Below are 23,413 nucleotides of genomic sequence, written 5' to 3' on the forward strand. Positions count from 1 at the left end.
TGCAGCTTGGATTTCATCCCTGGCCCAGGACGTGCCACAGGTGTGGCAAAAAAAAAAAAAAAAAGTTTACAAGTAACACATAGTATAATGCCTGCCCATAATAGCCTATCAATAAACGCCAATTTTCTTCCATCTAGAATCTAATACACTGTCATGCGTGTAAAGCTGAAATTAACTACGATCATTAAGGCTGTGTGTGTGTGTGTTGTGTGTATAACTAGGGACGTCGTCAGTCATGATGGATTTTCCAGGAAGACAAATTGTAAACATAAATATACTGACAATTCAGATCCAACAGACAGTTTTATTAGAACATTGATGCCAAGGAGACTCCTTCTATTCTCTTTCTGACAGCCTACCCACAGCCACACTCGTCAACTACCATGTCCTCATAATGCCGGAGAATGACATTGTCATTGTTGTCCTGATAGAGCATGGAAATGGGGGACAGCCTGGTGGGAATGCAGACAGCCTGGGGAACCTGTGGGTCAACGGCGTGCATCAGCGCCTGCATGAAAGCGTAATTGGAGCTGTTGAGGGAGGTGGTCAGTGAGAACGGACAGTCCCCATGGCAGTAATTTGCCATGAAACCCTTGGGGGCAATGATCCACTTGTGCCAACCCAGATCCCGGAAGTTGATGAACAGCTGGTGACGATGGCAGAGGTTCTTGCAAGGAACCTTGGAGGCAGGAAAGGCTGCCCTCCTTTTGCGGGAAGCAGGGTGGCACTGCTCAGGGTTGAGGGTTGCCACCAGCAGGGACGCATGAAGAGAACGTCTCAGTCTGGCACAGGTGTCCTCAAGCTGAAAATTCTCCCCAAGGGGCCTGTCTCCTTTGACCAGTATCTCTAGGAAGAAAGCTAAGTTCTTCGAGGATGAATTATTCCTCTTAGCCACCTCCAGCAGGTTGAATCGAAGGATACCTTGAGGCCATGGTACTGACTGTAATACAAACATTGTACCTGTCTTAGGGGTGGCCTGGCCCCACACATGGGGCTCCTGAACTAGAGACAAGGTCAGTTCCAGTTCTGGTCCCAGGTTATAGTAAGTGTTGGGTCCCAAGTCCAGGGCCAGCTGGGCCATCGTTAACTGCTCATCTTTAATGACAGACAGGTTAAAGTAGAGGAGCTTCTGCAGGCAGGAGGCAGCTTGGGGACGGTTCTTAGAATAAAGAAAGAAACCTAGAGGGAAACAGAGAGACGTGAGAGTCACCAAAAAATATTTTATTTCCTATCTACCTGTATGATATAAATGTCAGATGTTACATGTACATCCACATATATGATATAAGGCAGAAGGGAGTTCCCACTGTGGCACAGTGGGTTAGGGATTCAACATTGCCTCGGCTGTGCTGTAGGTCGCAGCTGCAGCTCAGAGCAGATCCCTGACCTAAGAACTACCACATGCTTCGAGTGCAGCCATTAAAAAAAAACAACAATAAGGTGGAGTTCCCTTCGTGGCTCAGTGGTTAGCAAACCCGACGAGTATCCATGAGGACTCAGGTTTGATCCCTGACCTTGTTCAGTGGGTTAAGGATCCAGCGTTGCTGTGAGCTGTGGCATAGGTCACAGACCTGGCTTGGATCCAGCATTGCTCTGGCTGTGGCGTAGGTTGGCAGCTGCATATCTGATTCGACCCCTAGCCTGGGAACCTCCATATGCTGTGGGTGCTGCCCTAAAAAGACAAAAAGACCAAAAATATATAATAATAATAATAATGCAGGAAATTATCAGTTATATCAAACCCTACCATTTGGGAAGACTTATTTCTTTTCTCATTTATGTCCAGAGGTTTTTATCGTCCTATCTGCAGGTCCCCAAAGGGATTCTGTTTTTTGGCTTGTTTGTTTGTTTTTTTCTGGTGGAAAGGTAGTTTGTTTTTTTCCTCCCTGAGGGATTCTGAATAGTATTTAGAAGGTCTATAATCTTGGATGGGAAAAATAATTACATCTTTGTTTTCACTAAACTCTAAGTGAAATTCAGCATTTCAATTGTGACTAAAGGCAACAAATCCCAAGAATATCATAAGGGCTTATGACACTGTTACCAATAAAAATCATAGGTATGTTCATATATTAATTTATTGCAAATACTCTTCTTATTATTATTATTATTTTGCTTTTTAGGGCTATACTTGCAGCACATGGAGGTTCCCAGGCTAGGGGTCGAATCAGAGCTACAGCCGCTGGCCTACACCACAGCCACAGCAATGTGGGATCCGAGCCGCATCTGCGAGCTACACCACAGCTCACAGCAACATCAGTTCCTTAATTCACTGAGCAAGGCCAGGGATCAAACCCAAAACCTCATGGTTCCTAGTCAAATTCGTTTCCACTGCACCCTGACGGGAACTCCTGCAAATACTTTAAAATGACATTTATGGGTTTCTTTGGCCCACACCAAAGGCATGCAGAAGTTCCTGGGCCAGGGATTGAACCCATGCCCCAGAAGTGACCCAAGCCACAGCAGTGACAACCTCTAGATCACTAGGGAACTCCTGCTCACACTATTTTGAATTCGTAATAGTTATAGTCCTTTCCCTAGATCTTGTTATTTGTTATATTAATAAAGCATCATAGATGTTACTATACACACATTTGTTTTTAAAATATTTTTATAGGCAGTTCCCGTTGTGGCTCAGTGGTAACGAACATGACCAGGATCTATGAGGACTTGGGTTTGATCCCTGGCCTTGCTCAGTGGGTTAAAGGATCTGGCCATGCCCATGAGCTGTGGTGTAGGCTGGTGGCTATAGCTCTGATTCGACAGAACCTAAGAGTTCTTATCCCAAGGGAAAAAAAATTTTTTTCTATTTCTTTTTCCTTTTTTTTATAAATTTTATTGCAGTATAAATGACTTACAATGTTGTGTTAGTTTCAGGTGTAGAGCAAAGTGAATTAGCCACACATACCATTTTTAAAAATTAGATTCCACATATGAGTGCTCTCATATGATATTTCACTTATTACAATAATCTCTAGGCCCAACCATGTTGTTGTGAATTACTTTATTTCTCTTTCTTTCTTTTTTTCCTTTTTTTGGCCGTACCTGTGGCATATGGAAGTTCCCAGACTAGGGGTCAAATCGGAGCTGCAGCTGCCAGCCTACACTACAGCTACAGCAATTCTGGATCCTTAACCCACTGAGTGAGGCCAGGGATTGAACTCGCATCCTCATGGATGCTAGTAGGGTTCTTAACCCACTGAGCTGCACCGGGAACTTCCCATTTTCTTTCTTTAACTTTATATCTGTACAAGATGATGGATGTTCACTAAACTTATTATGATAATAATTTCAGGATGTATATAAGTCAAATCACTATACTATATATACCTTAGACATATATAGTACTTCATATCAATTATATCTCAATAAAGCTGGAAGATAAAAAAGACTATATTCTAAGTCTTGAATAAATAAACGATTCATCATCCATCTGAAAATATATCATTCCACCTTATTAAATAAATAAAAATTAGGAGTTCCCTGGCAACCTAGTGGTTAAGGATTTGGTATTGTCACTGCTGAGGTTTGGATATATTCGTGGCTGGGGAACTTCTGTATAACGTGGATGTAGCCAAAAAAAAAAAAAAAAGAAAAAAATTAAAAGCTAAAAGAGGGAGTTCCTGTCGTGGCGCAGTGGTTAACGAATCCGACTAGGAACCATGAGGTTGCAGGTTCGGGTTCGGTCCCTGCCCTTGCTCAGTGGGTTAACGATCCGGCGTTGCCGTGAGCTGTGGTGTAGGTTGCAGACGCGGCTTGGATCCCGAGCTGCTGTGGCTCTGGCGTAGGCCGGTGGCTACAGCTCCGATTCGACCCCTAGCCTGGGAACCTCCATATGCCGCGGGAGCGGCCCAAGAAATAGCAAAAAGACAAAAAAAAAAAAAAAAAAGCTAAAAGAGTGTTGTTACCTAGTGGCCATGCAGTGTAGCATACACCAACAAAATAAAATCCTATACAGTAACGAGAATAAACTACAAATAAACACAACATGGGTAAATCTCACAAACGTAATGCTGAGTGGGTTAACGCTGGATCCTTAACCCACTGAGCGAGGCCAGGGATCGAACCCGCAACCTCATCATTCCTAGTCAGATTCGTTTCTGCTCTGCTCCCTTACCTCTTAATCTTCCTCCAAGAATTGTCCCTGAACTCCCACCCCCAGGCCCTGAGCCTGTAACATGATACTTAGCTCAATGTATAAGTCATCAGGTGGTCTCTCTTCTATAAACTTTATTTTTTTTTATTCATTTGTTTTTGTCTTCTTGCCATTTCTTGGGCCACTCCCGCAGCATATGGAGGTTCCCAGGCTAGGGGTCTAATCGGAGCTGTAGCCACCGGCCTACACCACAGCCACAGCAATGCAGGATCCAAGCCGCGACTTCGACCTACACCGCAGCTCGAGGCAACACTGGATCCTTAACCCACTAAGCAAGGCCAGGGATCGAACCCGCAACCTCATGGTTCCTAGTCAGATTCATTAACCACTGAGCCACGACAGGAACTCCCTATTTTTATTTAATTTTTAATTGAAGTATAGTTGATTTACAATGTTGTGTTAGTTTCTGCTGTACAGCAAAGTGATTCAGTTATATATATATATAATATATATATCGTTTTTCATATTCTTTTCCATTATGGTTTATCACAGGTGTTGAAGATAGTCTTCCAAAAACTTTTTAAAAAGTTTTTTATTATAGTTGTTTTACAATTCTATATCAATTTCTGCTGTATAGCAAAGGGACCCAGTCATATATATATATACATATATAAGCATTATTTTTCTCACATCATCCTCCATCATGTTCCATCACAAGTGACTAGATATAATTCCCTGGCTATACAGCAGGAAGTCTTCTATAAACTCTTAAAGAACTGACGCTATCTTTAATCTCTGTACTGTCATGGTCACACATTTCCCAGCACTTGGTAGGTATCCAGTAAGTGCTTCTTGGACTCCAATTTTATTTTCAGTTGCTTTAAACTAGCCCACTAGGGCTCTCAATTCTGCATCCGCATCCGAACCACCTAAGAAGCTATATAGACATGCAGATTTCAACACCCATCGCTGACTTTGAATAAGAATCAGGTGGGAGAGTCAGGGGCAGGAACTAGGCCGGAGAAACAACTTTTAACAGTTGACCAGGGTAATTTTTGGTGGGTGGTCAGTTTGGCAAATTATTGAATGGCTCACACTCAGATTCTTATCTAAAGGGTATGACAAAGGGCATATATTATCGCTCTGTATTTACAAATCAAGAATAGCCTTTCCTGGGAGTTCCCGTCGTGGCGCAGTGGTTAACGAATCCGACTAGGAACCATGAGGTTACGGGTTCGGTCCCTGCCCTCGCTCAGTGGGTTAATGATCCGGCGTTGCCGTGAGCTGCGGTGTAGGTTGCAGACGCGGCTCGGATCCCGCGTTGCTGTGGCTCTGGCGTAAGCCGGTGGCTACAGCTCCGATTGAACCCCTAACCCCTAGCCGCCTGGGAACCTCCATATGCCGCGGGAGCGGCCCAAGAAATAGCAACAACCAAAAAAAAAAAAAAAAAAAGAATAGCCTTTCCTGCTGCAGCACAGTGGGTTAATGCTTCTGCTTGTCTCTATGGCGTTGCCAGTTTGCCAGTTCGATCCCCAGCCCGGTGCAGTGGGTTAAGGATCCAGCTGTGCAGATGCAGCTCGGATTCGATCCCTGGCCAGGAACTCATTTGCCTTGGGTGGCGCCAAAACAGAAAAAAAAAAAGAAATTAGCCTTTTCCACCCAAGTAATGGGGAGAAATAGGGAGGCGGGAAGGGGAAGCAGCTCAAATTTCTCATCCCTGGTTTGCCATACCAAAGGTACCAGGATGTGGAAATTCTGACCTGAAGAGTGGGAGACGGAGCCCTAATTCCACCCTCACCCCTCCCACCTAAACTGTAGCACAAAGCTACCAATTCAGAAAAACACATTTTGAATCCTGACCTTGTTCTCGCACGAGCTGTATGATCTTGAATAGGTTATGGGTTATCTATGGTCTGAGCTTCAATTTCCTTATTGTTAAAAACTTGATAAGAATACCTGCCTTCGTCTCAGGACTGTGGTTGAGATTAAGTAACAAAATATGTAAAATAGCAGCACAGGGCCTTTCAGGAACCCCTCGGTAATGGTTAACTTTTCCTTCTTTCTTCACACCACCCACCCCCAGATTCCTCCCCAACATCCTTACCTTGATCTGGGAGAAGTCGCAGTACGTCCCCATGGACCCCCAGCTCCTTCACATAGCATAAGTCTTGAGAGGGGCCACTGGTGGCTGCTGCCTCGTGATCCTGGAAAATTCTCTTCAAGATGTAAGGCACGGGTTGGAACTTCTTGGGTGAAGGTACCTTGTCTAAGCCCAGAAACTGGAGAAAGACATGCTCTTGGAATGGGAATGTCTGCCCTATGGTCAGAGTTAACAGGAAGGCAAGAGCCAGGCCTGGCAGGGAAGGAAGCATGGCCTCTGAGCCCAGGAAAAGCTGTCTCATCAGGCTGGAGAGAGCTCTAGTGCCTGACTGCCCAGCACTTAAGGTGCTGCTGCTTTATCTGATGTAAGATAATCAGGTGTGAATTGCTCTCTTCCCAGCGCCTCAAAGGCAATTGGATATAAAAGGACAGAACTTTTTTCTCTCCCCTAGCTCTGCTCTTCCAGGAAAAAAAAAAAAAAAAGAAACACTACCTATGCTTGGACCTAACGCTACAAGAAGCTGAGATTTGGCATTCCTGTCGTGGCGGCTCCAACCCAACTAAGATTCATGAGGATGCAGGTTTGATCCCTGGCCTCGCTCAGTGGGTTAAAGATCCAGCATTGCTGCAAGCTGCAAGCTGAGCACAGTTCACAGAGGCAGCTCTGATCCTGCATTGCTAAGGCTGTGGTATAAGCCAGCAGCTGTAGCTCTGATTCGACCCTAGCCTGGGAGGTTCCATATGCCATGGGTGCAGCCCTAAAAAAAAAAAAAAAAGGAAGAAGAATCTGAGATTTTTTCCGCAGTAGACAAAGCAGAATGGAGATATGCATTTCTTGGTTTAACAAGCATTTATTAAGCATCAGTTATGTGCAGGGCACTGAGATGGGTGCTGAGAATGTATTATTAGTAACGGAAGTTCCTGTCATTCATAGTCTAATTAGACAAATAGACTTCCATTAGACTACATCAACAGCTAGGGGGGAAATCAAATCAAAGAGAGAATCCTGCCAGGGAGGTTGATCTGCACCTCCCCAGCTGTTTTCAGCTCTGAGAGGCACTGAAATTTGTTCTAACTTTGACTTTCCTGATTAAACATCACAAGTCACCAACCATTAAAAAAAAAAGTCAGAAGTCAGAGTGACTAGGTTCATTCTGGTTCCAGTACTTATTAGCTGTATGACATTGGGCATGTCACCTAACCTTCCTAAATTTTTGTTTTCTCAAATAGAAAAAATGACCTAATTTGTCATGGGACTCTAAGATGATGTGTTTAAAGTGGTTGGCACAGGGCCTGCCAAATGGTAAACACATACAGAGTGTTCACAGAGAAGAGAACTCCAAAGCTTAGTGGACATTTTTCAGTAAGACTGTCAGAGCTGGGAGTTCCTGTCATGGCGCAGAGGAAACAATCCAACTAGGAACCATGAGCTGGCAGGTTCGATCCCTGGCCTCGCTCAGTGGGTTAATGTTCCGGCATTGCTGTGAGCTGTGGTGTAGGTCGCAGATGTGGCAAGGATCCCGAGTTGCTGTGACTGTTGTGTAGGCTGGCAGCTACAGCTTGCATTCATCCCCTAGCCTGGGAACATCCATATGCTGTGAGTGCAGCCCTAAAAAGACCAAAAAAGAAAGAAGAAGAAAGAAACCTAGAAAGCTAGAAAGCTAAGAAAGAAAGAAAGCTAGAAAGCTAAGAAAAGAAAGAAAGAAAGAAAGAAAGAAAGAAAGAAAGAAAGAAAGAAAGAAAGAAAGAAAGAAAGAAAAGAAAGAAAGAAAGAAAGAAAGAAAGAAAAGAAAGAAAGAAAAAGAGAAGGCATGGAGGTTACTGAGCAGTTTAAGCATGGGAAGCATTTATCAGTTCTGCATTTTTTGCTTTGTCTTGGCCAAACTACTCTAAGATTTTTCAAATGCTCTAGAAGAATTAGCTTGCCTGTCGCCAAAATGATTCCCAAGCTTTTTGAGCAGAGACTGTGTCATTTACATTATGTTATACTACCTATTATAAGAACTTGTTTTAAAAAAAATAGAAAAAGGAAAAGAACTTGTTTTCCCCAAAGAAAAACAAAATGTGGTTTCTAATATTTTCCCATCTGCAGGATAAAATCTCAACTCCTTAAGGATTTTCTTGGTTTGGCACCTATACTCCCAGCCAGCTTCATTTCCTAATACCCACCATTGTTTCGGTTTTATTTTTGTTTGGTTTGTTTTGCTCTCTAGGGCCCACCCTTGGCATATGGATGTTCCCAGGCTTGGCATAGACTCAGAGCTACAGCTGGCAGCCTGCACCACAGCTCACAGCGCCACCAGATCCTTGATCTACTGAGCAAGGCCAGGGATCGAACCTGTGTCCTCATGTATACTAGTCAGGTTCATTTCCGCTGAGCTACAACACAAACTCCGACCCACCATCCTCAGTGTTAATGCTCTATTATAATGCCATATTTTTGTTCTCCTATGAACTCGCTTCATCTTAGAGTCTTTGCGCAGCCTTCTGCTGCGAAGACTTCCTCGACTCACTGAAACAGGTTCAGACACTTCTTTTCCCCACCGAGCCTTGAGTGGGCATCTATGAGAGTACTTACCATGGTGCATTCCCTGGTGTTTTGGTACCTCCTTCCCAGACAATTCACTTATTGGGGATTGGCATCATGTCTTTTCATTTAAGTATCTTTCACATATCTTTCATTTTAAATATTAAGAATAGGGAATGGGGAGTTATTGCTTAATGGATACAGAGTCTCTGTTTTGCAAGACCAAAACAGTCCTGGAGATGGATGGGGGTGATAGTAGTGCAAGGTGAATGTATTTAATGAATCACTTAATGTCACTGAACTTATGCACTTATGAATGATTAAAATTATAAAATTTATATTATATGCGTTTTACCACACTTAAAAAAAAAAACTTAGGAGTTCCCATAGTGGCGCAGTAGAAACGAATCCGACTAGGAACCATGAGGTTTCGGGTTCGATCCCTGGCCTTGCTCAGTGGTTCAAGGATCTGGCTAGTGCATGAGCTGTGGTGTAGGTTATAGACGTGGCTCTGATCCCGTGTTGCTGTGGCTGTGCCATAGGCCAGCAGCTACAGCTCCGATTAGACCCCTAGCCTGGGAACCTCAATATGCCGTGGGTGTGGCCCTAAATAAATAAATAAATAAATAAATAAATAGGTGCTGTTTTCAAAGTCTTCACTCTTCTAGATAACCGTGTTTTTTCTCCCTTCTTATTTCTTCCCTCTCCTCTTTCTTGCATCCTAGTTCATACTTTTCATCTACAATCCCCACCTGTTTTCAACAATAAGCACGGGATGAATTTTGATTTCTTTTCTTTTTTTTGCTTTTTAGAGTTGAACCCACAGCACATGGAGGTTCCCAGGCTAGGAGTCCAATCAGAGCTACGGCTGCCAACCTACATCACAGCCACAGCAACACCGGATCCCCACCCACTGAGCAAGGCCAGGGATCGAACCCACATCCTCATGGATACTAGTTGGATTCATTTCTGTTGCACCACAATGGGAACCCCTTCTTTTTTCTTTTTTTTTTTTTTCCTTTTTGGCAGATGGAAATTCCTGGGCTAGGGGTCAAATCAGAGCTGCCGCTGCCGGCCTACACCACAGCCACAGCAACACCAGATCTGAGCCACATCTGGGACCTACACAGCAGCTTGTGGCAGCTCCAGATCCTTAACCCACTGAGCGAGGTCAGGGATCGAACCAGAATTCTCATGGGTACTAGTCAGATTCTTAACCTGCAGAGCTACAATGGGAACGCCACATTTCGCTTTTTTTTTTTTTTGTCTTTTTTGCCATTTCTAGGGCCGCTCCCAGGGCATATGGAGGTTCCCAGGCTAGGGGTCTAATTGGAACTGTAGCCACTGGCTTACACCAGAGCCACAGCAACACGGGATCCGAGCCGCGTCTGTGACCTACACCACAGCTCACAGCAACGCCGGATCCTTAACCCACTGAGCAAGGCCCGGGATTGAATCTGCACCCTCATGGTTCCTAGTCGCATTCGTTAACCACTGAGCCATGACGGGAACTCCACATTTTGTTTTTCTTTATTTAACTTTCCTGACTTAAAGTCAAAGAAATGAGATTACTGGTCTAACTAATTTCTGGTCCCACCACTTACTAGTTGTGTGACCATGAGCAAGTCCCTCAACTGTGAAGTGAGAATAAATCTTCTTTGCTAAAGTGCTGAGGGGGTCCGAAAAGATAATGCATATGCAATGCTCAGGACAATTTCTGCCAAATGGTGAGCACACCATTAAAGTTAGATGATATTGTAGTCATTATTATTTATTAAAGTGGAGTTTGATCAAGAGAAAGAAAGCAATAACTGAGTGTGTAGTCACTGCATATAGCTGAAAACAACAAATAAGGAGTGGAGGACCTGACTTAATTAAGGTGCAATCTTGGAAAATTCACTCAATCTTTTATGATACATAGCTAGGCATGAATTTTTTTTTTTTTTTTTTTTTCCTTTTTGCATCAGCTTGATGTGGGATCTCAGTTCCCAGACCAGGATTGAACCTGGGCCACAGTAATAAACGTTCTGAATCCTAACCACTAGACCACCAGGGAACTCCCAGGAATTTTCTTTTTTTCCCTCTTTTTAGGGGCCAACCAAAGCATATGGAAGTTCCCAGCCTAGAGGTCAAATTGGAGCTGCAACTCCTGGCCTAGGCCATAGCCAGAGCAACACCAGATCTGAGCCGTGTCTGCAAACTATACCTATGCTGTACCTCATGGCAACGCCAGATCCTTAATCCACTGAGCAAGGCCAGGGATCTAACCCATATCCTCATGGATTTATTCTCATCCTCATAGATACTAGTCGGGTGTGTTACCACTGAGTCACAATAGGAACTCCAATACTTGGTGATATTGATGTTTGTTTTTTATAACTAAACTGGATTTGAGAGAGTTCCCTGGTGGTGCAGTTGTTAGGATTCAGTGCTTTCACTGCTGCAGCCTGGGTTCAATCCCTGGTCTGGGAGCTGACCAGTCACTGCACTCTGTGGCACCAAAAATTATAAAATTTTTAAAAATAAAAATAAAATGGGTTTGAAATATTAAGACTACCTAATCTTATCAAGGATATAGTTACCTTTATGCTATAAATTTATATACCCAGATTTTTATAACCAGAATAGTTTACCTCCAAGTATTAGAGATTCATAAAAACTAATCTAGAAATAAAAATAAATATAACACATAGCACTAGTCAATTATATATCCCAAACAGGGCAAATATAATTATAAATTTTTTAAAATATTTAAAATATATAATCAACAGCAAAAAATGAAGAATCCAATTGAAAAATGGGCAGAAGACCTAGACATTTCCCCAGAGAAGACCTATGGATGGCCAGCAGACACATGAAAAAATGCTCACCTTCAGTAATTATTAGAGAAATGCAAATCAAAACTACAATGAGGGGAGTTCCCATCGTGGCTCAGTAGTTGATGAACCCGACTAGTATCCATGCGGATGCAGGTTTGATCCCTGGCCTCGCTCAGTGGGTTAAGTATCCTATGTTGCCGTGAGCTGTGGTGTAGGCTGAAAACATGGCTCAGATCCCGCATTGCTGTGGCTGTGGCATAGGCGGGCACCTGTAGCTCCGACTCAACCCCTAGCCTGGGAACCTCCATATGCTTTGGTTATGGCCCCAAAAAGACAAAAAAAAAAAAAAAACTACAATGAGGTACCACCTCACACTGATGAGGATGACTGTCATGAGTAAGTCTATAAATAACAAATGAGAAAAGGGAATCCTCCTACACTGTTGGTGGGAATGTAATTTTTTTTTTTTTTGTCTTTTTAGGGCCACACCTGCGGCATATGGAGGTTCCCAGGCTATGGGTCAAATTGGAGCTGTAGCCAGTGGCCTACACCACAGCAATGCCAGACCTGAGCCAAGTCTTCGACCTATACCACAGATCACAGCAACGCCTGGATCCTTAACCCACTGAGCAAGGCCAGGGATTGAACCGCATCCTTATGGATACTAGTCAGATTCCTTTCTGCTGAGCCATGACGGGAACTCTGGGAGTATAAACTGGTACAGCCACTATGGAAAACAGTATGGAGGTTCCTCAGAAAACTAAATATAGGAGATCCCGCTATGGGGCAACAGGATTGTCAGTGTCTTGGGAGTGCTGGGACTCGGGTTTGATCCCCAGCCCAGCACAGTGGGTTAAGGATCCAGCGTTGCTGCAGCTTCATTTTGGGTAGAGACTTTGGCTCGGATCTGATCCCTGGCCTGTGAGGACCATATGCTGGGGAGTGGCCAAAAACGGAAAAAAAAAAAGAAGAAAAAAAAAGAAAACTAAATATAGAACAACCGTATGATCCAACAATCCCATTCCTGGGCATATATCCAGACAAAATATTACATGCACCCCTACATTTATAGCAACACTATTCCCAATAGCCAAGTCATGGAAACAACCTAAATGTCCATGACAGGAGTTCCCATTGGGGCACAGCGGGAACTAGGAACCATGAGGTTGCAGGTTCAATCCCTGGCCTCGCTCAGTGGGTTGAGGATCCATTGTTGCCATGAGCTGTGGTATAGGTCAAAGACCCGGCTTGAATCTGGCATTGCTGTGGCTGTGGCATAGGCCGGCAGCTGTAGCTCCAATTAGACCCCTAGCCTAGGACACTCCATATGCCACAGGTGTGGCACTAAAAAGCAAAAAAAAAAAAAAAAAAAATTCCATGAAGGTGTGGTATACACATATACAATGGAATACTAGTCAGTCATAAAAAAAGAACAAAGCCATTTGGAGTAGCATGGAAGCAACTGGAGATTATCATAGTAAGTGAAGAAAGTCAGAAAGAGAAAGACAAACACCATATGATAGCACTGATAGGTGGAATCTAACATGTGGCACAAAGGAACCTATCCACAAAACAGAAACAGATTCACAGACATGGAGATCAGACTTGTGGTTGCAAAGGGGGAGTGGGAAAGAGTGGGATGGACTGGGAGTTTTGGGTTAGTAGATGCAAACTATTACATTTAGAATGGATAAGCAATGAGGTTCTACTGTACAGCATAGGGAACTATATCCGATCACTTGTGATGAAACATGATGGAAGATAATATAGAGAGAGAGAGCTGGGTCACTTTGTTGTACAGCAGAAATAGAACATGGTAAATCAACTATAAAAAAAAAAATTTTAGGAGTTCTGTCGTGGCACAGTGGAAATGAATCCGACTGGGAACCATGAGGTTGCGGGTTCTATCCCTGGCCTTACTCAGTGGGTTAAGGATCCGGCGTTGCCGTGAGCTGTGGTGTAGGTTGCAGATGTGGCTCGGACCCTGCGTTGCTGTGGCTCTGGTGTAGGCTGGCGGCTGTAGCTCTGATTTGACCCCTAGCCTGGGAACCTCCATATGCCACAGGAAGCGGCCCTAGAAAAGGCAAAAAGACAAAAAGACAAAAAAAAAAATTTAATAAAGTAGAAAGAAATACATGCTTTAAAGTACTTAATATAGAGTTGAATAAATTTGTAAAGCAGTTGAAAATAATATTACATCATAAAACCTTATAGTTAATGTTTTATAAATTATGATTAAGAAACACATTTTTTTATAGGGGTTGGGGGCATGCCTACCTCAAATGGAAGTTTCCAGGCTAAGGGTGGAACTGAAGCTGCAGCTGCCTGCACACAACACAGCCACAGTAATGCCAGATCTGACCTGCATCTGCAACCTACACCATAGCTTGGGGCGAATGAAGAATCCTTTAATCCACTGGGGAAGGCCAGGGATTAAACCCAAATCCTCCTGGATACCAGTCAGGCTCTTAACTTGATGAGCCATATCGGGAACTCACAAGAAAAACAGTTTAAAATTTAAATACTTGTTTGTAAACAATTTCTCTTCTGGATAACAGGTTTGTGAATTGTTTTGGTTTCTCCAAAGACAAAGAAAATAAGATACTAATGCTGAAATATTTACATTGCCTATCTTATCTAAAAGACTGCCCTTAATGTCTGGGCCTAGAGCAAAGAAAACAAAAAGCTCTCCATAAATTTGCAATTGATAAGGATAGGTGGGGTTATTTTTAGTCTTTGGGTAACAATGCTGCATAAGTCTTGTAAGTCTTGCATGCTTAGATAACAAATCTTAAAAGTGTTCTTGCCTCCCAAAAAGGTCAGAAGACAATAGAAAAGATGTGGCTCATGACCTTTACTCTTAGGATTAACTTCTTTAACCTCTTTTCAAACTTAGAACTCAAGTTTATCTTTGCTGTTACAGAACTACTGGCAGAATTCACAAGTTTTGAGAGGGGAGAGGGAAAACGGACAAAAGTCAAAACAACCTTGAAAACTAATGTACTCATTTTTCTGAATACTTTGACTTATTATATATGATTGTGAAATATACATGCCCATGTGATTTAAAAATGAATGAATGATTAAATTATTTATGATGCACCAGCTTTGCTCCAGGCAATGCACTAAGTTGGTGCTTTTCAAACTTTGCTTTGACTCACTAATGAATAGTGAAATAAACTGTGTATCTCTACCAGCATTTTAAAAAATTTTTTAAAAGGAACTGTAGAAAATATCAGAGTGCATTGTGCAATAGCTAATCATTCTTTCCTGAAAATTTTTAGCTATTAATATTTATCTGGACATGTACTGGGTATATTCTTTTTTTAATTTTAATTTTTATTTAATTTTTTAACATTTCCCCAATACATTTTTCCTACTGTACAGCATGGTGACCCAGTTACACAAACATGTATACATTCTTTTTTCTCACATTATCATGCTCCATCATAAGTGACTAGACATAATTCCCAGTGCTGGGTGTATTTCTTACAGTGGGTCACAGGCAAGACAGGGTGAATGCCACCACACTAGTGACACTCTTGAAGAACAGAGGTTCCCCTTTCTTTTGCAGAGTTTGCATTCTGCTCAGGTGACTGATAAGAAAGCAGACAATGACAACGTGATCGGGTGGGTCCAGGATCCTGAGGCCGTAGTGTGAGACATTTCACCTCAAACTGAAAGATCAGGGCTGCTCCCTGGAAAAATGACGTTCCAAGTGAGGACCAGAGGAGTGACTAAAAACGTGGACTCTGGGAGTTCCCGTCATGGCTCAGTGGTTAACGAATCCAACTAGGAACCATGAGGTTGCGGGTTCGGTCCCTGCTTGCTCAGTGGGTTTAGGATCTGGCGTTGCTGTGAGCTGTGGCGTAGGTTGCAGATGCGGCTCAGATCCTGCGTTGCTGTGGCTCTGGTTAGGCCGGTGGCTACAGCTCTGATTCGACCCCTAGCCTGGGAACCTGCATATGCCGCGGGAGTGGCCCTAGAAAAGGGAAAAAGGAGTTCCCGTCGTGGCGCAGTGGTTAACGAATCTGACTAGGAACCATGAGGTCGAGGGTTCGGTCCCTGCCCTTGCTCAGTGGGTTAACGATCCGGTGTTGCTGTGAGCTGTGGTGTAGGTTGCAGACATGGCTCGGATCCCGTGTTGCTGTGGCTCTGGCGTAGGCTGGTGGCTACAGCTCCGATTCAACCCCTAGCCTGGGAACCTCCATATGCCGCGGGAGCGGCCCAAGAAATAGCAACAACAACAAAAAAAGACAAAAAAAAACAAAAAACAAAATGTGGACTCTGAAGACAGACAAACTTCCTTCCCAACAGGACAGTCTTACCAGAAATGAGAATGTCAGATATTTATATCCTGGGAATGTGATGGAGTAAGTATTGTTTATTTACATAGCTAGCAATAATAAGTTTAAAATAAGAACAAGAATTTTATTTAAAGGTACTCAAATGTCTCAAGTTTTAATCAGATCATCCTCTGTGCACATTTATTTGCTACAGAAAATTAAAACAGCACATCAAAAATTTTTCTAACAATTCAATAGCTGCTCTAGTGATGTTCTAGCCAAACTACCAACATTTTCTTTAGATTCTTCCCACACAAGCTGATTTGCTTCACATTCTTTTTTTTTTTTTTTTTTTTTGGTCTTTTTAGGGCTGGCACTTGGAAGTTCCCAGGCAGGGGGTTGAATTGGAGCTGCAGCTGCTGGCCTATGCCCCAGACACAGCAACACCAGATCTGAGCCTCATCTGCAACCTACACGGAAGCTCACGGCAATGCCAAAAACTTTAACCCACTGAGCAAGGCCAGAGATCGAACCCTGGACCTCATGGATACTAATCGGGTACATCATCACTGAGCCATGATGAGAATTCCTGTTTCAAATTCTTGATACTAGGTTTCACGTCTGGACTTGAGGCTTCCAAAACAGGCAAAACCTGAGACCAGTTAGTGCTTCTTTGTGTCAAATCAAAGTGGAACTAAAGTACAGTCAAGTCCCTCAAATGCAAAATATAGATTCCTCACAAGTTACCTGTATTTAGTAGGTAGAAAAAGAGATATAGGAAAAAAGGTATCACAGAACTTATAGGTTATCAAAATATTGGCTCACAATCTTTTCCAAGCTGCTACATAATCATCCTACAATTACTAGTGAGAAAAAAAACAGTAAAGAATAAGGTGATGCCTCAACCTACTTGGCGTCAGAATTACTGTCATCAACATCGTCATAAGTAATATTATAATTATTCTCATAATTACCCTCAGCAGGATCTCTATTATACAGGCAGTAAGTACAGGTGTATTTAAGTCTTTCCATTCTTGATTTTGTCTGGGGGAGAAAAAAAAAAAAAGAAATGGATTAACGGGTAATAATTTAAAATAATAAACTGGGAGTTCCCTTCATGGCTCAGTAGTTAAGGAAACTGACTAGGAACCATGGGGATTCAGGTTTGATCCCTGGCCTCACTCTGTAGGTTAAGGATCCAGCGTTGCCGTGAGCTGTGGTGTAGGTTGAAGACTTGGCTTGGATCCTACATTGCTGTGGCTGTGGTGTAGGCTGGCAGCTGTAGCTCCGATTCGACCCCTAGCCTGGGAGCCTCCATATGCCAGGGTACAGCCCTAAAAAGCAATAATAATAATAATAATAATAATAAACTAATTGTATACCAAAGAGATGTTCCCAACCCTCAAGCCTAAAATTGGCTGCTAGAATAGCCTTTGGAATATGGAATGCTCAAAAAAGGTCAAAACCAAAAAATGGGGTTGGTGGAAGGTGACAGGGTTGATATATAGGGCTGCCAAAGAATGCCCGATTGTCACTTGTAGATGTTGACTGTGGAGGAGGCTGGGAATGCGTGGGATCAGGAAGTATATGGGAACTCTGTGCTTTCTGCTCAGTGCTGCTGGAGACCTACAACTGCTCTAAAAATATAAAACTACACGGCGTTCCCGCTGTGGTGCAGCAGGTTAAGGACCTGGTGTTGCCTCAGCTGTGGCGTAAGTCCCAGCTGTGGCTCAGATTCACTCTCTGGCCCAGGAATTTCCCCATGCCAAGGGTGCTGCTGGAAAAAAAGAGAGAAAGAGAGAAAGAGAGAGAGAAAGAGAGAGAGAAAGAGAGAGAGAAAGAGAGAGAGAAGAGAGAGAGAGAGAGAGAGAGAAAGAGAGAAAGAGAGAAAGAGAGAAAGAGAGAAAGAGAGAAAGAGAGAAAGAGAGAAAGAGAGAAAGAGAGAAAGAGAGAAAGAGAGAAAGAAAGAAAGAAAGAAAGAAAAGAAAGTACTATTGTTCAAACATCAGATTTGAAAGGATTTAAGAATGATCATACCCAGTGTGACTTATAACAAGAAATATATAGGAGTTCCCATTGTGGCTCAGTGGTAACGAACCTGACTAGTATCCATGAGGATTCCAGTTCAATCCCTGGCCTCTATCAGTGAGTTAAGGATCTGGTGTTGCTATAAGCTGCAGGGTTGTCATGGACTCAGCTTGGATCTGGCATTGGTGTAGCTGTGGCATAGGCCCATGGCTATAGCCCCAATTAGACCCTAATTGGGAACCTCCCTATGCTGTGTGTGCGGCCCTAAAAAATAAAAATTAAAAAAGAAAAAGTATATGGGTTTTTTTTTTTTTTTTGCCTTTTCTAGGGCCTCACGGCCAGCATATAGAGGGTCCCAGGCCAGGGGTCTAACTGGGGCTATAGCCACGGGCCTATGCCAGAGCCATAGCAACACGGGATCCGAGCCGCATCTGCGACCTACACCACAGCTCACAGCAACGCTGGATCCTTAACCCACTGAACGAGGCCAGGGATCAAACCCGCAACCTCATGGTTCCTAGTCAGATTCTTTAACTACTGAGCCACAGTGGGAACTCCAAAAATGTATATTTGTTCTTCGTCTTGGCACAAAGCTCCTAAAACAAGGAATTTCCTATATGTTGAGCACATCAGAAGTGTCTTGTGACTTTTGAAATACATATAAAATTAAATTTAAAAAGGCACAGATAGGAACCATTTTTCTTCTGCTGTGGTTCTCTTTGAGACTGAGAAATAATGCAAAGAAAAAAAACTGCACATATTATGAACTATCAAGAAAAATTTGAATTACCAATGCTTGACATCTAACATAAGAGAAGCTGGAGTATCTTAAAACTCTGTTACATTGTGCACCCCTGAATACAGTAGAGGAGTGGCAGCTGCCTGTGGTGATTTACATCTTAATTTATGTGAGTGCCCCCACCCCCTAGACTGTGACAGTGCTGCCTTCCCCAGAGCACAGGAACTCACCAGAGGTTCGCCGAACCGTGTATCGAATCAGCCATTCCACTCTTGGTCTGCGAGCACTCAGCATCATCCTCACCCCTTTCTTCCTATAGATGACATCTTCCCCAAGTCGCCCCCTAGTTGCTTGTGATGGATATTCTGGTTGAATGGATGGCAATTTTGTATTCAGGTCGAGAGTCAAATGGCTGAAGTTCTTTATGAATACATCAGAGACAGATTGAAAGGCTGCGGAAAGAAAAAACAAAGTCAAGATCTCTCAGGGCGAATTGCTACATCCAGAAGTCACTTGAGATCCACAGGAGGTCTGCTCTCCCCTCTCCCCCTAGGGAGGAAGGATGACTTTACCGGGTCTCTGTTCAGTTGGTTGAGGTGGATATTCTGGGTGAATGGATGTCACCCGGGTACTAGGGTTGAGCGTCAAGTTACTGAGGTTCTGTATGAACACATCAGAGACGGGTTGAGAGGCAGCTGAAAGAAAAAGGTCAAGATCCATTAGGGCAAATGGTAGCATCCAGAGGCATTTATCACATGCCCAAGCTTGGTCGGCTCCAAAGCAGCTGAACAATGGACAATGGGAGGTCTCTCAGGGTGAGGATCACAGAGCTGGGCTTTAACTAGCAAGCTGTACACCTTGAGAACACACTTAGGAATCTACCATCCTGGGAAATACTTTGTTCTCGAATTAAAAGTTATTTTCTTCCTGTTATTGGTAGTTTTGAATGTTAGGTGCTTTCCCATGAGGTCAAAATCTACCTAAGTATGATTCGGAGAAACATGGGACAGAAATCAGGTATTGGCAATTTTTCCATTTTATTTTTTATTTTTATTTTTTGTTGTTGTCTTTTTGCTATTTCTTAGGTCGCTCCTGAGGCATATGGAGGTTCCCAGGCTAGGGGTCTAATTGGAGCTGTAGCCACTGGCCTATGCCATAGCCACAGCCACAACCACGCGGGATCCGAGCCATGTCTGCAACCTACACCACAGCTCATGGCAACACCAGATCCTTAACCCAGTGAGCAAGGCCAGGGATTGAACCCGCAACCTCATGGTTCTTAGTCGGATTCGTTAACCGCTGAGCCACCACAGCAACTCCTTTCGTGTGAATTTGTAACATAAATGTAAGGACATAAAGCATTCATGCAGGAAGTTCCCTGGTGGCCTGGGGATTACGGATCCATTGTGGTCATTTCTGTGGCCTGTTTGACCCCTGGCAGGGGAACTTCCATATCCCGAAAAAGTGAATTAAATAAAGCATATGGCAAGTCAAAATGTTTCAGTACACCAAGTTCCATAGTTCACATTTATTAATAATTAGAAACAAACCTGTTAAGCTTTTTCTGGGGAAAAAAAAAAAAAACTGCACCTATGAAATAGACAAAGAAACACCAAATATAAGTCTCTTCCCTAACCCCCATTCTTTTTTAGGGCCACACCTGAGGCATAGGGAAGTTCCCAGGCTAGGGGTCAAATCAGAGCTACAGCTGGCAGCCGCAGCCACAGCCACATCCAGACCAGATCTGAGCCACGTCTGTGACCTACACCACAGCTCATGGCAACACCAGATCCTTAACCCACTGAGCAAGGCCAGGGATTGAGCCCACAACCTCATGGATACTAGTTGGGTTCATAACCCCCTAAGCCACAATGGGAACTCCCTCCTTCCATTCTTAAATTAGCAGAACAAGTAAGTCAAAGTGGCTGTTATCCTCTCCAGTTATACTCAGTCTTTTCATGCTGTTAGATCTTTCCACTCAAGCCCAGTATTTTGGGAAATCAACCACTTGCTCTTACCTCTTTCCATGCAAACCATCATGCAGACTTTATACACACTCATCTCACACAAGTAGGCAGCTAACATTCATTTCTCCTGTGTGTGAACAGTATTAAATATTAAGAATCAGTCAGGAGCTCCCGTTGTGGCTCAGTGGTTAACGAATCCGACTAGGAACCATGAGGTTGCGGGTTCGGTCCCTGGTCTCACTCAGCAGGTTCAGGATCCGGCGTTGCCATGAGCTGTGGTGTAGGTTACAGATGCAGCTCAGATCCCGTGCTGCTGTGGCTGTGGCATCTGTAGGCCAGCGGCTACAGCTCTGATTCAAACCCTAGCCTGGGAACCTTCATGTACCATGGGTGTGGCCCAAAGAAGACCCAAAAAAAACGAGTTAATTGTCAGGTCTGAACTCAGATTCCAGGGAAGGGTGAGACTGGCCATATTGTATAGATATTCTCTTCATTACTTTCCCCACCTTGACCAGGGTTCTATACTTAAGTGCAAGGGGAGCAGAGGGCGGGTGGAATAGATGCTAGCTTCCTGATAGCTGGGGGTGTTTGCTGGCCTCAGGTCATCCGCTGCTGTCACCAGCCTACCCCACCCCACCCTGCCCTACCCAAGTCCAAGGAATAAGGTTTCACATCCTTGAGTGGGTCTGCAAGGCTAAACCTGGATCCTGTTTGCCTGCAAGGACAGGACTCCAGCCAAGGAAGAATCCAGAAAGGCCTGGAACCTAATTAAAAGTATTCCTGGAGCAGCTTCTAAGCCCTCCACCTGCATCCTATGGATTTACACTACAGAGCATATTCTCTGGCTTTTATAAACCTGCCCCTTCCTTCAATTATCTCAGAAAAAATATTTCCCGGTTTGTTACTATTCCTAAAGAGTAAATTTAACTGGAAAGCCAATCCCAGAAATGTTGGTGAGATAAGAAAACTCCTCAGTAAATGGAAATTTAGGATTCTTGTATTCTGTTCCTTTTATAATTCCTGACATATATCACTGATGGAAATACTGATTGCACCAGAGCCATGGTTGAGGAGAACTCTGATTGCTCTTCCCCAGAAAACAGACTTAAAAAGCAATGGAGGAGTTCCCCTTATGGCACAAAGGAAACAAGTCTGATTAGTATCCTTGAGGATGCAGATTCAATCCCTGGCCTGCCTCAGTGGCTTGGGGATTTGCTGTTGCCATAAGCTGTGGTGTAGGTCGAGGATGCGGCTTGGATCCCAAGTTGCTATGGCCGTGGAGGAGGCGAGGAGCTGTAGTTCTGATTTGACCCCTAGCCTGGAAACTTCCACATGTTGAGGTTGCAGCCCTAAAAAGCGGGTGTGTGTGTGTGAAGAGTGATGGAAATTTCTTGGTGACTCAGCACGTTAAGGATCTGGAGTTGTCACTGCAGTAGCAAAGAAGAAAGAAGGGGGGGGGGGAGGCTGGGGGAGGGAGAGAGGAAGAAGATTGACCTATTCCTGAGCCTAGAAGGAAGACAATGCAGCTCAACACCCTTCCCCACTTTTCTCCTCTCTTCCTGCTTTGTTTTACAGGCAGGCCCTACACCCCCTAGCCCTCCCCTGCTCTGAAGAGGTTTGCTTCACTGCATTTCTCTTCAGAAGACTGGATGAAGTCAGCTTAAGAAAATGGAAGGCAGCCTTTCACTTTCCTGAACCCCCTGTAGCCACGTCAGGCTTACCTGGCATTTCCTGGGAATTTTCCTCAACGAACATTTGAGGACAAGCCTGAGTCCGGGTTGGATTAATGTCTGATGGATCCATTGGGAGTCTAGTCACAGTCAGAAGCTCTTCCTTGTCTTTGGGTTCCACTGGAAGCTGATCCTTTAGACTCTCAAATTGCTACAACGTAGCGTTGGAGAAACTTGGCGACAAGAAAGAGGGAGAAAAATCCAATCTGCCCCCGCTGTGGTGAGAGAAAAATCCAACCTAGGAATCAAGGTCCCATGGCCTCCCACAAACTACAGATAAGCCAATCAGCCAGCCCATTTTAATGTAAATGACTAATGGGATTAAGGTGAGTGGATATTGTCCTATTAGTGGACTAATAGGATAATTCTTCATCTGCTCTGCATGCCCTTTGTCACACCGCCTGGACATTTTATAGACTCTGTGGTTGCGTCTCCCAGAGGTTACCTTAAAAATCGGTTGTTGTTTCTTCAAACTACTTCTGAATCGGCTACTGGTTTGTGAAGTGGGCTTTAAGTGATCCAATGCAGAGAGCAAAGGGCAGTTTCCCTCTGATTGCAAGTTAACTCCCAATTAAGTGAACCGAGCAAATTAACTTAGTTTCGTCTGACTCATCTTAAACCTTTGGATTGCTAGTAAGGTAAAGTCAGCTAGGAAGGATAAGGAAAAGAGAAATAATGGGTCTGTTGTAAACCATTTAATAGCTCTCTCTATATTTTTCCCCTTTTAGGGCCACAGCTGCGGCATATGGATGTTCCTAGGTTAGGGGTCAAATCAGAGCTGCAGCTGCCACAGCAACGCCGGATCCTGGTGAAACAAGATTGGCCAGAGGAAGTCGGGAAGGACTACGCCCCACACAAGTGATTTAAAGTGATTTAAAGACCTCCAAAGCATGCGTTGCATCCTTCCCTCTCTCCTTCCCTCCCACCCCCTCCAACCCGCCCAGGATTTCTCCACGCCTATCTTTTCCTTCTCTCTTAATAAACACTTTATTTGCCTCCTTTAAAAAAAAAGTGTTAAAAAAAGAGATTTGGAGCTCCAAGGAGCTGTGGGGTGTAGATGGCAGACTTTCAGTTTGCTTAAAACTTGATACAGGCCTGAGTTCCCATTGTGGCACAGTGGT

General features: G+C 43.7%; 2 protein-coding genes across 2 annotated transcripts; both read right to left on the reverse strand.

Annotated features, from left to right (window-relative positions):
- Positions 1–355: 355 nt before the first annotated feature.
- On the reverse strand, positions 356–6,468 carry GDF3 (growth differentiation factor 3). Its single transcript, XM_047785812.1, has 2 exons — positions 6,201–6,468; positions 356–1,179 (listed from the first exon to the last, which is right to left on the reverse strand). Exons 1-2 carry the CDS (start codon positions 6,466–6,468, stop codon positions 356–358), a joined length of 1,092 nt encoding a protein of 363 aa, XP_047641768.1.
- Positions 6,469–17,359: 10,891 nt separating this feature from the next.
- Positions 17,360–22,542, reverse strand: LOC125130425 (developmental pluripotency-associated protein 3-like). The gene is made up of 4 exons (XM_047785768.1): positions 22,284–22,542; positions 19,168–19,290; positions 18,826–19,047; positions 17,360–17,376 (listed from the first exon to the last, which is right to left on the reverse strand). The coding sequence occupies exons 1-4, from the start codon at positions 22,363–22,365 to the stop codon at positions 17,360–17,362; spliced, it is 444 nt and encodes a 147-aa protein (XP_047641724.1). The 5' UTR covers positions 22,366–22,542.
- Between the last annotated feature and the right edge of the window lie 871 nt (positions 22,543–23,413).

The sequence above is a fragment of the Phacochoerus africanus genome, chromosome 7 (genome assembly GCF_016906955.1).
Source record: "Phacochoerus africanus isolate WHEZ1 chromosome 7, ROS_Pafr_v1, whole genome shotgun sequence".
NCBI classification, from domain to species: Eukaryota; Metazoa; Chordata; class Mammalia; order Artiodactyla; family Suidae; genus Phacochoerus; species Phacochoerus africanus.